General features: G+C 48.8%; 1 protein-coding gene across 11 annotated transcripts in view; it reads right to left on the reverse strand.

Annotated features, from left to right (window-relative positions):
• NFIA (nuclear factor I A) overlaps window positions 1–12,640 on the reverse strand; it is a 248,099-nt gene extending 235,459 nt beyond the window's left edge. For all 11 annotated transcript variants that reach the window (XM_033067031.1, XM_033067027.1, XM_033067022.1 and 8 more), the window contains exons 1-2: window positions 12,283–12,640; window positions 6,237–6,768 (exon numbers count right to left, since the gene is read on the reverse strand). In XM_033067031.1, coding sequence (XP_032922922.1) covers window positions 6,237–6,768; window positions 12,283–12,309 — 559 coding nt within the window. In that variant the 5' untranslated portion in view covers window positions 12,310–12,640. The remainder of the gene's footprint in view (window positions 1–6,236; window positions 6,769–12,282) is intronic.
• Between the last annotated feature and the right edge of the window lie 3,246 nt (window positions 12,641–15,886).

Below are 15,886 nucleotides of genomic sequence, written 5' to 3' on the forward strand. Positions count from 1 at the left end.
TCAATTTTGCTAGGGACAGTCCCTGAGGCCTGAAGGGTCCCACACGTGTAGAAAAGTGCATGCTTTTGGGGAGAGGTTGAAGGGTTTGGAGCAGCGGGTTGGGGTTTGTTTGCTGGTTGTAAAAATCTCACCAGTGCCTGAACCAGAAGCATCAGGGGGAGGAGGAGGAGGAGGAGCTGTGAAGAAGCTCAAGGCACAGAAAGGGAGGGATGCCCTTTCCTTTACATCCGAATGGGGAGAAAATACATAATTGTAATAATAAATAGTGGGTTTTATGAACAATTAGGATTCCACTGTCTCTTTGAAGGGTTTGAAAAGCTGACACGATGTTTTGGGTTCTCCAGATTCAGCTTTGAGGCCTCAACCAAGAGAAACATTCAGCCCCGCTGTGTACAGCAGTGACCACAACAAAGATTGTGGTTTCTCCCACACTCGCCTTAAATAGATCTAAATTAATGCTATTCATCATTGGGTGGAAAAGAAGGGAAATATAAAAGTGCAGTTGCTTGTAGAAAAGCCAGAAGCATTGGGCAACTTTCTTACCACTCACAGGCTTCTCCTGCCTCTGCACCTCGAAGCAAGGAGGCATGGAAATAACACACCCTTATGCTGTCCAAACCCATCACCTGGAAAACATCCTGGGCATATGAAATACGCCTTTATCCCATGTTTATTTGTTGTTGCTGTTGTTGTTGTTGGAGAAAGGGAAAAGCTAAACCACATGACTGAACTCCTGCCAGGGGTTCGTGATAGAGCAGGCTGTCCCGAGTGCCGCACCAGTTAGTATCTGAATTATCACGGATACTCACCGGCTCAGTTACACCCGCACAGGGAGAGCAGTTGTCCCACCTAAATCCTGCTTCTGTCAGCTCCCACCCTGCTCGTGGCTGCAGTGAGCAGCCAGCCCTGCTCCCCAAAGAGGAGATTATCCAAAGATGGGGATATCTCTCTGTGCCACGCAGGGTGTGTAGGTCGCTGTGTCTCATGCGTGCCCACGATAGGTGGGTGCATGAAATTTGGGGTGTTGAGGAGCTGTGGCTGTCCTCTCCTCACCTCTCCTGACTGAGATAGAGACCCAGGCTCCCACCACTGCCTTTTAAGGGTACTTTTTGTAAGGCTAAAACAACACAAAATCTGCCTTCTCCTTTTATTCCTTGAGGGCAGAAATACTGTGAGATGTCTTAGTGTCACTTTTTTCTTTAAAGCTACAGATGTCTCACTTTGGCAAAAAATAATGGAGCAGAAAAACAACTCTATCAGCCCAAAAACATTAAAATCTCCACTGAACTTTGATCTGCTCAGGTTTTCCTGGGCATGCACTGGAAGCCCCGTGCAGGGAACACATGTGAGATACCTGCTGCAAAGCTGCCTGAAGTGTTTTTTTGGTAAGAGTAAATGCAATCTGTCTGCAGAAAAAAAACTTTAAGGACGGTTTTGGCAATACACTGGAACAGCCATGAGCTGGAAGTAGGTTTTTTTAAAGCATTATAGGTGGAGGGAATGTAATGAATGCTTTAAAAGTCTTCAGCTAGGTGTAAAAATGACATATACATTACGCATTATCTCCACAGAACAAACACCATTTGAAATGTGCCCCTTTTTAACTACCATTATGATCTGTCTAAAGAGCATTTTGGTTGAAACTTGGGAGGAAAGGAGAAGGGGAAAAAAAAAAAAAAAGCCCACTGATCTTACACCTGCTCTTTAGCAGTGGGAAGTAGGTTCTCAATCTGTTAACATGACCATCTGGCCAATCTGCATATCACGGCTATCTGGATTACCGTACGATGGAATGACAATAACGTAGCCAAAACAAAAGTAAAACGCATCAAAAACTAACAGGAGCGCAAGCCCTTTTGATTTCAAATTAAATAATAAATGTGGTATCAGAGCAGAGCGAGAAAGTCAGCTAAATAATTAAAAATGAGCCTTCGCTCCGGCATAATTAAGTAAACAATATGGTGTGTGTTTCTGTATGAGCCAGCAATAGTTTCCACCGTCGAGCGCTCCACTTTTGCAGAGCAGCGATCAGGAGTTCAAGGCGCTGCGACAGCTCTTTCGGTGACGTACGGTATTGTCAGGACACCTCTGCCACCCCTGCGACACCCGGCCCGGCTGCGGCTATTAACAGGATTAATGCAGCAACAATCAATACCAATTGTACTAAAAGATTATGGCTCAAAGCCTCGGGTACCCCTCGGACCCCCCGAAACCTCCACGGGTACGGGGGATTCTGCATTAACCCATCTTTGGGTTATTCCCATTGATGCCTCTTTATGGTGGTCCAAGTGGAATATTTTAAGTCTGTCGATATGAACATAAAATGGGTCAAGCTTAAAGTTCAAGGTCATGTGCTATATACTACTGCCCAGCAATTAGCCACAGAGCACATCTAGAAGTTAAGTAAATTTTCAGTCACAGAAATAAGGTTGAGTTCTGGCATTTTCGCTGCCTTCGAGTCTAAACGTGAACAGCCAAACGAGCTCGCGTAAATAAAACCTAGCCCCAGATTTTTTTCTTAAATTTGGGATTTTTAAATGTCCTTCTGAAAGATTAAAAGATTTTCTCGGCCACAAATACCTCGCGAGTTTAATTCTAGCCTGAAGCGCGTAACGATGGCCGGCCAAAAAAATAAACCAGGGATTGCAGCATTGCCTCCTGGCCCGCCATCCCGCTTCGGCCACTGGAGAAGTCTCTAAAAACTGTGACCTCTCAGAAAATTTAACTACTTCTATTGCAAATCTATTCTCCAATCTGACCACATTAGCAGGAGGAACTCCAAAGCAGTAAAAAACTCCAGAAAGTTCTCGGTTGAGTGCCTACTAATGAACAAAGGTTAACTTTATCTAAAAGGTCAAATGCCTGGTGGCTAAGGTTGTGACCTTAACAACTTAAATTGTGACCTTGCCACGTGCCTAGTATATTGTAGATTCTGATACAGATCATCTGGTAAAGGACCGGTCATAAATTAGCTTTACTGTTCGACTCCCACAAAGAAAACGGTTTGCCACAATGGTTTCCAACTTGTCATTTGATACAAGAGCAGAATAAGTGAAAACTAAAAAGCAAACCCAAGTTCAGGGTATGAAAATGCCGCCTGCTTTTAGTTAAGCAGATTAGAAACTGCAAACTGAGAGCAATACTCTAGATTTCAATACGTTTTTTGGTCAACCTCTAATTCACAAAGCACCGATCTTCCTTCTCTTTTTTTTTTAAAATTTCTTTTTTTTATCCTTTTAATGAAAATGACATGTAGTTTGGCTATTTGCATATTTTTGTTTTCTCTTTCTAGCCAGTTCTTAAAGAGAATAATTGATTTCAGTAGCTTTGTAAGAAGCACTATTTAAATCTGTGCACATGTGTTCCCTTACAGATGATAGTGCCTACTGAAGGAAAAGCGTGGATTCAAAGCAATAATTATCCTACATGTTTAGAAGGAAAGGGACATCTTGCTGCCGAAGTCATCTCGAATAAGGGCATCTTGGAACAGAATACTCCCCCCAAGAAAAGAAGACGAAAAGTGGGGGGAAAAAAAAAACCCACAAGAAAAAGAGAAGCGAGCACTATGGGTGAAAAGGTCACAATGGTTTTGGCACGTATCTTCAAGCACGTTTCGGAGTCTGTGCCTCCTGCCAATACTGGCAACTTCTCAAAACTTTTAAGGAGGTAAAAACATTGTTTAGTGTTTACAAATCTTCTGTACTATAGCAGATGCTTGTCAAATCCGCTATATGTAAGTTGACCAGCCTACCTAATATTTGCGCTGGCGACTTCCTCCTTATAAATACGCGGTCCATACATTTGGGGAGCGAGGTCTGATGGAGTTGGAGACAAAGGACCCTTAATATTTTTTTCTTTTGTAATTTTCCTGTTGCGCACCCGGCACAAGCTGCCATTACTGCGGGTCTGCGGGAACCAATGGCTGTCAACTTGGCCAATGTTCAGGTGTAACAAAGACTGCTGGGATACATCGGAGGGGGGAAAAAAACGGGAAAAAAGCGGGGAAGAAAAAGAGGTAGCTCTACGCAAGGCTTTCGGTACACCTCTGTGAAGCCATATAGACAGCGACCACGCTGCGCCACCTCCCAAAAATCATCTTGTCCCCCTCCCCACTGAGGTTTAGCAGGAATATGCCAGCACACGCTCCTGCATTGAGAGCACAATGCAATGCGTGCAATCAGCAAACAACGGCCGAAAACACGGCGCGGTGCGCTCCGCACGGGCGCGTAGCTGCTCACACAAATCCCCAAATCTAACCCCAAAAAACCGCGCTGAGTTTCCGCGGCAAACACCGAGTCCGAAGGACAATCGGCGAGATCGCTGCCTGTTGATGGTGAAGGCAGGAATAAATAAGAGCTCGCTATCAAGGCTACTGTTTGCCATCGGCGTGCTGATAAGATGGTATATCCCTAATCGCAATATTGAACTTTTTATTACGTCTATTGCATGACTGTTATAACAGGGAGAGATCCCTTGAAGCTCCCCGAAATATTCCCACCCTTGTGTTTGGTCCTTTTCTCCCCATCCTACATTTCTGCGACCCTACATGCAAGCTAAGCCAAGACCGTTGGCTTCTATCAAGGATTTGTGCGCTCCACGAAGGGCCTGGGAAATACAATATGGATCAGTATTTACCAGTACCACACTATATATAAATTTAGATAATAAAAATCTGCATGCTGTAGATCAGTAAACAAACATTTATAGCTTCTATTTGGATATCAAAGCATTTCAGATTTATCAGCCCGCTCCGACATGCGGAGGAGGAAACTGAGGCAGACAAAAGGGATGTGAGTCCATGGTCCCCTCAGAGCTGGTGATGGAACAGGAGGTGACCGGAAATGCCCCAGCCCCAAGTTCCCTTCAGTTAGCCATTTATCCATAATGCTTGCTTCACCGTGGTCATAATAAAGTGCAGAGTAAATAAATAATTTTCCTCAATATTTGCCTACTTCCCTTTCACCATAAACGTGGAGTATGATTTATCACCTCACACTGAAGTGCAAAGTAAATGTTGCAGCTTATCTGTAGGAAATACCATGAGGATACTCAAAAGTTATTTCCGAACGGGGATCATATCTGTAAAATCCCAGCGGCGACATTGCCTAACACAACAACCGTGGCAGGGATTCAGCGCAGAAAAACTTTGGGGAAGCCAAAACTTTCTGCAAGACCCTCTGAAAGAAGTTGGCATGGGGAATGCAGGCTCCCTGGGCTGTAATTTGCTTGGTTTTCTTACTGATAAATATTTATACAGAAGTGGTTTCTACTACAGGGGTTTCTACCCCTGCTCCTCTGTTTTTCCAGCCTGTCCAGCCCCTCAGCTCACAAGTCAGGATAGGTTGAGGGACCCACACATCCCATACATGAAACTGGGGGCCTTGCACTTCACACACACACATTTCTCTGCACTACAATCACTCGGGAGAACTACAATAGAATATTATTTTACCCAGTCAACATACTACACATTCTCTGAGCACACCGAGTCATGCCGCAGGCAGAGCGTACTTTGTGTTGGAGTCTGGGATCCCAAGATTTTTATCACACGTTAAAACATCTCAGCCCCTCCTCATTAGCACAATATTGTCAAATCAGGAATATTTTTTCAAGACCTGGTTAGCTTTTAGGTGTATAAATTGTGATATTTTGGGGGGTTTAAATGTCTCCTTTTCCCCCTAGGATTACCTAGAGGTTTGTTTCATCCCCATTCAGACCTGATGACTAGGTTTGCTATCAAGGGACTGTCTTCTCCTTTCCCTCCAAACCTGCAGGATTTATGTTCCGTGGGGTGAGGATACCTGGTACTCCTGACCCACAGGCCTCAGGCATCTCTAGCCCTCCTGGACAACTTTGTGCATAACATAAGCAAACTTTATTATTAAAAAAAAAAATTAAATTAAAATCTATCTACTTTCCCCCAAAATTAGGGTGAAGGAAGCCGCGTCCGGTTGCGAGCCCTCCTAGGACAACATTTAGGATAACACCTGTGAAGGATGCCCGAAATGCTGTTAACCACGGAAAACAAGGGCCACTTTTTATGTGGCTGCACCTTAAAAACCCCATTAAAAAAAAAAAAAGTGAGGGGGGGAGTTTTGGCACCCTCCTCACCACCCCGGGACAGCAATAACCGGCAACCCCAGCTCCCTCCCCGGCTCATGCAGCCGCCACTGGGCACGGCACCCGGCACGGAGATAACCGAAAAGTTGGAGAAGGTGGTAGAGAAAGGCACTTACCTGCTGCGTGCACAAAGTATGCCAAATATAAATCGAGTTCCTTAACAGAAACTCCTATATGGTGGGGCTGTACGCACAGCCCGGGGTTAGAGCACTGTGGGGACTTTACAAGGCGCTCGCCATCAGTACTTTCAAGCGGAATACCTTTAAATAAAATCACCATAACAAGGTCCAACCTCCAGACCTTATCTGCCTGGCGAAGGCAGTCAATTCTTCTCATCTTGCCCTTCTGGTCTGGATTGGAAAGAACGCAACACGGAGGCTTTTTTCCTGTGACTGTGAGAACAAAATCCTCCCGAAATTCAGGCCTGATATCTTTCCGGAGCTTTGCCAGAAGTCTGGATGCCCATTTTTGCTTTACCTCGGGTTTTTCACTTAGCAGTTCGTCCTTCACGGCTCTCTCTTCCTCTTTTGACATGCGTTTTTCATGTTTTTTGAAGTATTTTCTTTTTCGGGCTTGCAGGTTGAACCACGTGTACGCAAACGCTCGGACGTGAGGCAGAAGTGCTTCGATGAAGGGATGAAATTCATCCTGAAAAAAGTTACAGAGAAGGGTTGATGTCAGCGAAACCATCAACAAAGAGCTTTCAAAAAAGGGGGTTTGCAGGATGGTGAGAATTAGGAGGGTGCTGATAAATTTTAAGGGCTGTGGGACCCCTCACTGATGGACCCCAAACCCGCCACAACCACATCCCCGCTTCCCTCTCGCGCCGACCCGAAACCTCCGCTCCTGCCCCCCAAACACAGGGTCCAACTTCAACCAAGCACCCAGACGGAGATGGTGCAATGCTGGCGCCCTTTCCCCACTCCCCAAATCTTTTTTTTTAAAAAAAATATAAAAAGGGTAGAACGAGTTAAAAGCCAAAAACTCCTTTGCAAGTCCACTTGCGGAGCGCGTATCTCCCTTTGCTCTCTCCCTGACCCCGCTGCTTGCGGTGTAGCCAGCGTTTGCCCACCAATTTGGCAAATCCTAAACATTTGGATGCCAATCAATGTTTGTATGGGGAAGTCTAAAGTATAGTAAAACTTTCCCTAAGATATATTTGGAAATAGCAGCCGACAGAATAGTAAAATGCCACTATAGCTGTATATACAATTACAGTGAAGGGTGGTTTTCACTCTGGTTCCTAAACAGTGAAGGGAGCGAGAAGTACCGCGGTCGATTTATCCCGCAAGCACAATCATAACTAACACTAAAACCCCAGAAAAAGCAAGCCTTGCAATTTATCTTTTTTTTCATATCTTTGTTTATATTTAGTCAAAAAGAAAAAAAAATAAAATTTGCTATCTGGGCTTATTAGGGAAAGTTAAACTCTGAGCCTTCCTTTAAAAAAAAAAAAACAAAAAAACCAAACACAACAAAAACCCAGAAAAAAAATTGAAAAACACAGTAACAGAAAACTGTAGGACAACTTGTGCTAATAAGTGAAAAATTATTAATTGTGTTGGATTTTTAGATATTTAAAAAGAAATGCCCTACTCGGAAAGTTAGTTTGGCCATCCGGAGACACTGCTTGCTTTGTGTAACGAGGAGTTAAAGATCACCCCTCTCCCTTGGCACAAAAATAATCACAATTAAAATTATGCTGACGCTAAAAAAAGGCGAGAAAGACCCCCTGATTTTTTAATAATTATATATATATAGATATATTTTTTTTCCTCACTAAGTATTACATAAATCAGCCAAAGAGATCAAAACATATTATAATATACTGGGGCCATGCTTCTTGTTTTTTCCTTGAATAAATGAATGACCCAACTCCAGGTTGCACATAAAAATGTATCCAGCCTGTGGGGCCTGATCCAGCACTGCGTGCTGGGCACGTCCCTGCTTCCAGTTCCTCCTTTTCTCAGGATTGGGCCCTCCAGGAGGGAAAAATAAAGTAATTTGTGCAACATTTTCCCCAGCATGGGAAAAGCCACCCGCTGCCTACCCTTTGCGAGGAAACATTGGGGATTTTTCAGATTAACAAACTAACTTTTTTTTTTATATAATTATCCCATGGAGTACATTTTATACCCAAATCATTGTGGGTCGTGCAAATATGGTTATTAAAACAGACATCTTACTTCCTTTCAACACTTTATTTTCATTTGCATTGTTCTTTTCAGAAATCATGAAAAATTGAGAAATCAATAGTAGAAATATCTACCAGCAAAATCCTGTCGTAATTCAAGACCTTCTGCTGACTCCCCAAAAGCTTTCATTGCACTTATTCTGAGCGGCCCCCGAATTGTAGATACTTAAATCTATAGGTAGCACCTTTGCATTTCTTTTTATTTTAAACACAGATTGTAAAAAAACTTTCTTAACAGCACAATATATTTCACTACAGCAGAGCGGCAGCGATTGAAGTACTATGAATGATTATTAAAATAAAAGCAGGTAAAATAAAATAAATCACTCCAGTGATTGTCACATTCCTCTTTTTTTTTCCCTCCTCTATGGGAAAAGATGATAGTTTCAAATTTCAATAAAGTTTAAAAAAAAAAAAAAAAAGATTGCTGCGAGTTTGCAGTCGGCAGATTCAAAAAGTGAGAGGAGGCACAATCCCAGCACATGGAGCTGCTCTCACCCACCAGAAACAGCTCTCACGGGGGGGGGAACACGGTGTGGGGAAAAAGAAGAAAAATATAAAAACTACAGGTCTCTACAAGCTATTAAAAATAATAAACCCTCCCTCCTGATCCCTCCTGTCCTTCCCTTTCCCCACTCAGGGAGAGTCAAGGAAAAAAGGCCTTTTGTCAAGTGGAAGTTTATCTGCGAAGGTACACAGAGCAGAGAGGCTCGACAGCCCACAGCGAGCCGGGGCAGCGCTTCCAGCCTTCCCACTCTCCAAACACGTCTTGGTACATCCTGATATATTTTAACTTTTCTGCTTTAAGCAGCGCTTTGTCCTGCCTGATCTCATGTGCTCGGGACTTTTTTGGCTCGGCCCTGGATAACGTCCAAGAGAGAGTTGCTTTAACCTGCGCTAAAGCTGATTTCTACAATGTGAACCTGAAAGGGGAGGTAAAAACAACACCCCAAAAAAAAAACACATTAAAAAAACACTAAACCACTTTAAAGGGAGGGGGGGAAAAACCAAGATGCTTTTTGGTGCAAAGTCAGGGTCTGTGGCTGAAGCAAACGGGAAGCACCGCTGCTCAGGCACGAGGTGTGCACGTCCCTATCACACCCCAATGTGTCTTTTCAAAATGGTGTATGAGGAGAAAAGGTTAACGACTCATAAACAGACCAACTTTCAAAGTGTCTTGGTAAACACGCTGCTCCGGGAAATCGCACCGCTTCAATCTCGGCGCTGAGGTATCAGCAAAGTCCAAGTGGAAATAAAAGCAGCCAGGACTGATCAAACAGAATTGGGCTGGACGCGGGGACGGAGGGGGGGAGCAGCTTCTGCACAATACAATTTTTTATTTCAGTGGCGCTACAGTCCCCCCAGAAAACCCAGAAAGTTTGGGAAACGTGTCAGTGCAAGTGTGGTAACAGATGTGCAACTTGTCTGCAGCCTTGCTGCAAAATAGCAAGATTTTAAGGAACTGGTAGAAAAAGGCAATGATCTTTCCCTTTCCACAAGTTAGCTCGGAGGGAAACTTTCAAAGTATTTGATAAAGCTGTTTGCTTTCCCCCCCTCAGTGGTGGATGGGTTACCTAAAAATAAAAGACACCAAAAAGCTGGCACAGCAACAATAAAAAGTTGGGGTTTTCTTTATTGCACTCCTCTCCGAAGTTTGACGATACAGCTCTTCCGAGAGTCGCCTGTTTCTAAGCAGCACCTAAAATTTGGGCCGCACAGTTCTGTGCTGTTTATCCCCAAGTTCTCCTCTGCTCTTCAAAAAGGTGTAAAAAAGGAAAACAAAACAAAAATCCAACCACAAAAGAACCCCAATCCAAAGGCGCCTTCGATAATGTAATCCTGCAAGTGAGGCTTTGAAACAATGTATTTCTGCAGATCTTTTTGAAATTAAGCCAGCTACAGCGACCCTTGCTAATATTTTTACAATCCATTTGCTTGTAAATCTATGAGGAGACGTGCATATGTTTCCCAACTATTTCCTAGCTCCTCAGCAGATATGTAAATGGAACGATGTTTGGATTTTTCCTGACAGATGACACAAAATGCTTGTGCCATTTTGGTTCCAAGGCTTGGATAAATATGCTCAGAACCAGGATTTCTGTTTGTTTTCCTTTTCTAACCCACTTTCAAGAGCTTCCTTTTAAATCTGAACCAAAACTTGACCAAAAAAAAAAAAAAAAAAGGAAAAAGAAAAAAAAAATCCTTCCCAAAACTTGTATCAATAAAAGCTCTTGAAACGATAAAATAGGAAATTACTTGCAATAGCTCAGGGCTCTCCCCCTTTTTCTATGGAAAAATGACAGAATCACCTAATTGATCCTTCGGAGGGAAGAGTTTGTCAGGAGGCCTCTAATCCTCCTATTACTTTTCCAAACGTGCAGCAAGAATGCCAGATTTTGCTAACACAGTCTAAGCACATGCCTGGCTTTCTGCTTTTCTTTTGATAAATTAAAAAAAAAAAAAAAAAAAAAAAAAAGGTGTGGGGGGGGCAGTAAGGGGACAGGGACAGGACACGACTGGGCCAGGGAACAACCAGCCCATGGATTTATTTTCTCTCTTTAATGTGCGACTGGGCCTACTGAGCCCCAGGAGCCCCACGTGGAGATGCCAAGAGCGTCGGTGCTGCGGGCCCCGCACGGAGCGTCCGGGGGTCCCTCCCGCAGCCGCTGCGCTGACAAAAACCAGGTATTTCTCAGAGTTGAATTAAAGGCACAAACTTTGCCCAGGCACAGCCCGGAGTTGCTGCATCCCATCCGCTGCAAACTCCCGCCGCTCACATTTTCCCTCCTGCCTTTTGAGCAAGTGTACGGTTTGGAGTTTCGTGCCCCCGCCGGCCTGGTGTTTTCTCGCCAGCACCCCAAAATTTGGGGGAGGCTGAGGAAGGACAGGGGACCGCGGCTGGAGAAGGGGACGAAACTTTTGCAGCTCTTCGGGCTGCCTGGGAAGCTGCCGCCCCTTTCCCTGCAATTCCTTGCCTTTTTCTCGACGGAAAGAGCCCGGAGAGGCTTTCTCACCGGGAGAAAAAAAATATTCCAATTAAATTAATAAGAATAATGTAGTCAAAATCTCCTGCAGGAGGAAATAATCTGGGGTTTGAGTCCGCCACAAAGCATTTCCTCGTTAAACCATTATATCCTGCTAATTGAAGGGGTGTAATTCAGCGTCCTGCAGCAGCGCGCGGGGAAAAAGGGGGGCCGGGGGCTCCGCGGCCGCGCAACCCGGGGGGCACCGCGGAGCGACGCCCCCCCCACTCCGCTCCCCGCGCAGCCCCGTCCCGCCGCGAGCGGGGCGCGCAAAAGTTGCGCCGAGCGCCGCGGGGCCCGATCCGCGGGGGGGGGACACGCGACACACGCGGGACAAGTTTGCGGGTGCCCGTGCGGGGGGACACACGCACGGTGCCCCGGCTGGGGCGGCCTCCGCGGGTGCGGAGGGCGCTCTGCGCGGGGGCGGCCGCACCGCGCCGCACCGCGGGAGCGAGCCCAGGTGCGGGGGACGGTCCCTCTCTCTCTCCGTGCCCCGGGCGCTGGGGAGGGGGGTGCGGAGCCCCGCTCCCGCAGAGCCCCGAGCGCGGTGCCGCGGGGTGCGGGCCGCGCCGTGCCCGGGGCGGGGAGCGGCGCAGCGGCTCCAGCGCTGCCCCGGGGCCGCGGTGCGGGGCGGTGCGAGGCGCTCCGGCGCGGGCGGCGGCATCGGCGGCATCGATCGCGGATGACCAAGCACGGCGGGGCCGTGCGGGTCGTCCCGCAGCACCGCGCCCGCGCGGCCCCCCCCGTTAATTAAAGCATTAATAAGTAGGCGCCATTAGCCATGTGCCGACACAAATGGCCGTGCGGGAAGGGGGTGGAGGGGGGGGGATGCGAGCGAAAGGCAACAAAGTTAGTTTCGGCGAGCGGCGGTGGTGCCCCTTCCCCGGCGCGCACGGCCGCGCACCCCCGCAGCGCCGGCCCCACCGCGCCCCGGCCGCCGCTTACCTGGGTGAGACAGAGCGGAGAATACATGACTGCTGCGGGGGGCTGCGGTTTGGAGGTGTGCGTGTGCGGGGAGAGAGGGAGAGAGAGAGGGGGAGAGAGACAGAGGGAGAGGGAGAGAGAGGAGGGGAAAAAAGAGAGAGAGAGAGGAGAGGAGGGGGAGCCCCGAGCCTGCTTCTTGCTTTCACATTTCCAACTCTGCCAAACTGCAGCCAGCGCGGAGCCGCTCCATGAGCTGAACTTTAACCCCGCCTCGACTTTCCCGCACTACGCGCTCGGCATGCCTGCCCCGCGCGCCGTTAAAGGCATAGCGCTCGCTGCGCGCCCCTCCGCCGCCCCCGCTCCGCGCCCCTCCGCTCCGCTCCGCGCCCCTCCGCTCTGCGCCGCGCACCGCCCGCCCCGCGCCCCGCGCCGCCCGCCCGCGGGGGCGGGGAGGGGCGGGGAGGGGGCTGCGGCGCCGCCGCCTCCCTCCGCCCCGCCGCCCCGCAGCGCGGCCAGCCGCGGAGCCGAGAGGAGAGCGGGGCTCGGCTCAAAGTTTTCCTCTTTTTTTTTTTTTTACAACGGAGTGGGGGGGTTGTGTATTTTTTTAATCATAATTGTTATTTATTTATTTATTCAGCTCTTCCCGGGGGCTGCGGGTTCAGCTCGGCCCTTGACCATGGAGGGATGGGGCGGGGGTGGGGGGGAACTGGAGGGTGGGGGGCCGGGGGAAGCGGCGTTGCCTTCCACAACTTTCCCCATCCCCTTTGGCACTTGTCATTTTAAATCAAGCGCTTTAGAATCAGGGGTGCTTATTCCACTTTAAAAAAAATAATCATTTTCTTCTAAAAAATAGCAACACATAAATTCATCGGCACATCGCACTCCCCCTTCTTTCTTACTTATGAAATCTAAAAGTGAAGCGCTTAAAATTAAAAATACCCCCGCGCCTCCTGCCACTTCTGGAGCGCATTGTCTTGGCACCGGCAACGTTTGGGTTTGGGGTTTGGATGCTCTCCAGCCCGCTCCTGGGGACTCGCAGGGTGTCCCGGGTGGTGTGTCCCCCCCTTTCCGCTTGGGAACTGCGTTTTCCACTGATGCTGGAGGCAGTTTAGGTGACCCCCGCGTCCCTGCGCGTAGTCGCAGGCTTTTTGGAGGGGAAGGGGGGGTGGGGGAACAACGACACACGCAGGGAAAAAAAAAATCCCATCTATAGAGGAAAAGAAGGAAAAATCCCCTCCCGCAGCTTGTTTCGGTGGTGGAGGGGGAGTGGGTTGTGTCCCCCACTCGTCCGTGCCGCACCGTTCCCAGCCTTTTGCGGTTTCCAGCATTATCTTTTAAGTAACTTTTGGCGCCCTTCGGGAGACTTTTGGCCGCGGGACGGCTGGTTGCGCCCTCTAGGCAAGGGCCACGGTCAAGTGCAGCCCCTCCGCAGTCGCGGACAAACCCCCTCCCAAAAAAAACCAAGGGTAGAGCGAAAGCACCTTCCCCCACCCCAGAATATTTGAGCGCTAAACGGGTGGGCGCGCAAGTTATCCTCATTTTTCCCAACTCAGCGTTTTGCTAAGCACACTTTAAAAAAATAAATAATTTTTTAGACGTGTTTTTTTTTTTTAACAAAAAAGCGCTTTTTTTTTCTTTCTTCTTCTCCCCTCCCCTTTTTTTTTTTTTTTTTTTTGGGTGCTAAATCCGGAGGTTTCCGAGGCTCCGGCCCCGCCAGCGGCCCCGTCCCCGCGGGGCGCCGCCAACTTCGGCGGAAAAGGAAAAAAAAAAAAAAAAAAAAACCAAAAAAATAAAAAGAGGAGGGGAAAAAAAAGGAGAAAAAAAAATAAAAAGAGGAGAAAAAAAAATCGAGAGAAAAAAAAAAAAAGAAAAAAAAAAGGCGCGCCCCTCCCCCCGGGGGAGTTCAAACGTCGCAACACCCACCCCCGCCGCTGATTGGTCGGTTCCGGGTGACGTCACAATGCCCCGCCCCGCCCATTGGTCCCCGCCGCGGTCCGTCACATCCCGCGCCCGGGCGCGTTTCTTTGTGCGCGGCCGCGGGCGCTCCAGACGGCGCGCACGGAGCCGGCGCGCACGTACGGGCGGGGAGGGGGGAAAGCGGGGGAATCTGTCAAGCTCAGCGGTTTTCTCAAATCCCCGACCAAAAAAAAAAAAAAAAAAAAGATAAAAAAAAGAGGCAGCTGCGGCGCAGCCCTGCGCGCCCGCGCTCCCTCCGCGCCCAGACCCCGCGCAGACAATAGCGAATTCCCTCTGCGAAAGCGTGGGAATCGAGTTAAAAATACAAAAACAAGTTTAAGCTGCGCCGCGTCCCACGGGCAGCGATAACAGGGATAACACGGATAACAGTGCAAGAGAAACTTTGCGGCTCTGGCGGCACTTTCTTTTTTTTCTTTTTTTTTTTTTATATTTTTTTATGGCTAAAATCGACTCGCAGCCGTTGGGAACCGGAAGGGAAAACCCGCCGCAGCCAACTGCCGCCGGCTCTTAGGTGGGATGTGCTGGGATTTTTTCTTCCCCTGGGTTTGGGGCTGATCTCGGGGTTTTGGTGGCTGCGGCACGGGGCGAGCCGGGGTCGGGGCGGGCGTGCCGCCGCCTCTCCCCGCTCTGCCGGGTGGGCTCCCAGTGTCCGGGACTTTGCAGAAGTTACGAGCGATTCGGCAGCCTCCCGCCCACCTCCCTCCTCCTCTTCTCCTCCACCTCCTCCTCCTCTCCCCCGCCCCCGCGTATTTCCGCAATCGCCGCGATTCGCACAGGAGACCCGCACCGGGGGGCGGCGGGGCTCACGGACATCCCCCGCACACCCCCGCAGTGTCCCGCCCCCGCCGAGCCCCTTCCCAGCCGCGGGGGTCCTGCGGGGGAGAGCACCCCTCGCACGGGTAACCCCCCATCCTGCATGGATAACCCCCATCCTGCATGGATAACCAGCCCCCCCCGCACGGATAAAACCCCTCCTGAATGGGGAACCCCCTTCCCCTCCGCACGGGGAACCCCCCCTTCCGCACGGGTACCCCCCGTGCGCACCCCCCGGTACGGGCAGCCCTCCTGAGCGCGGGGAACCCCCGTCCCTTGTACCAGCAAAGCTCCTTTGCTGCACTGGCAAAGTTACCTGGCGCTGGCAAACCCCCCATCCTCCTTTTCACGTCCACCTTTGCACCCCGTGTGCTTTGCAAACCTCCCCAGATTTTCCCTCCCCCCCGTGCGGTGAAGGTGCGGGGCTCTCCCGACCTGGCAAGCCCCCGGCAGGGGAGGACCGATCGTCCCCGCAGCGCTGCCGTGCCTGGCAGCGATGCAGCAGCCGAGCTGCAAAGTCTCCAACTTACACGGCACCCCTAAAATAGTCCTGATTTCATCCCTGAAAGGATTTCCTGGCTTTGTGTGTCTTAACTAGCCTTGGCCATTTTTGTAGAATAACCCCATTATTCACAGCTCTGAGGGTACAATCTGCTAAAGTCACTTAATAATAAAAAAAAAAAGAAAAAAAAAGAAAAAAAAAAGAAAAACAACCTAAAAAACACAGAGGAGAAAGAAAAACCTTCAAAGGGCGTGAGAAATAAAGGCAAACAAACAATTGTCTGTGGCTCTCAGCTCCCCTTGATCGTGGATACCCGCTTCATTAACAGGAGAA

The sequence above is a fragment of the Catharus ustulatus genome, chromosome 9 (genome assembly GCF_009819885.2).
Source record: "Catharus ustulatus isolate bCatUst1 chromosome 9, bCatUst1.pri.v2, whole genome shotgun sequence".
Taxonomy (NCBI): Eukaryota; Metazoa; Chordata; class Aves; order Passeriformes; family Turdidae; genus Catharus; species Catharus ustulatus.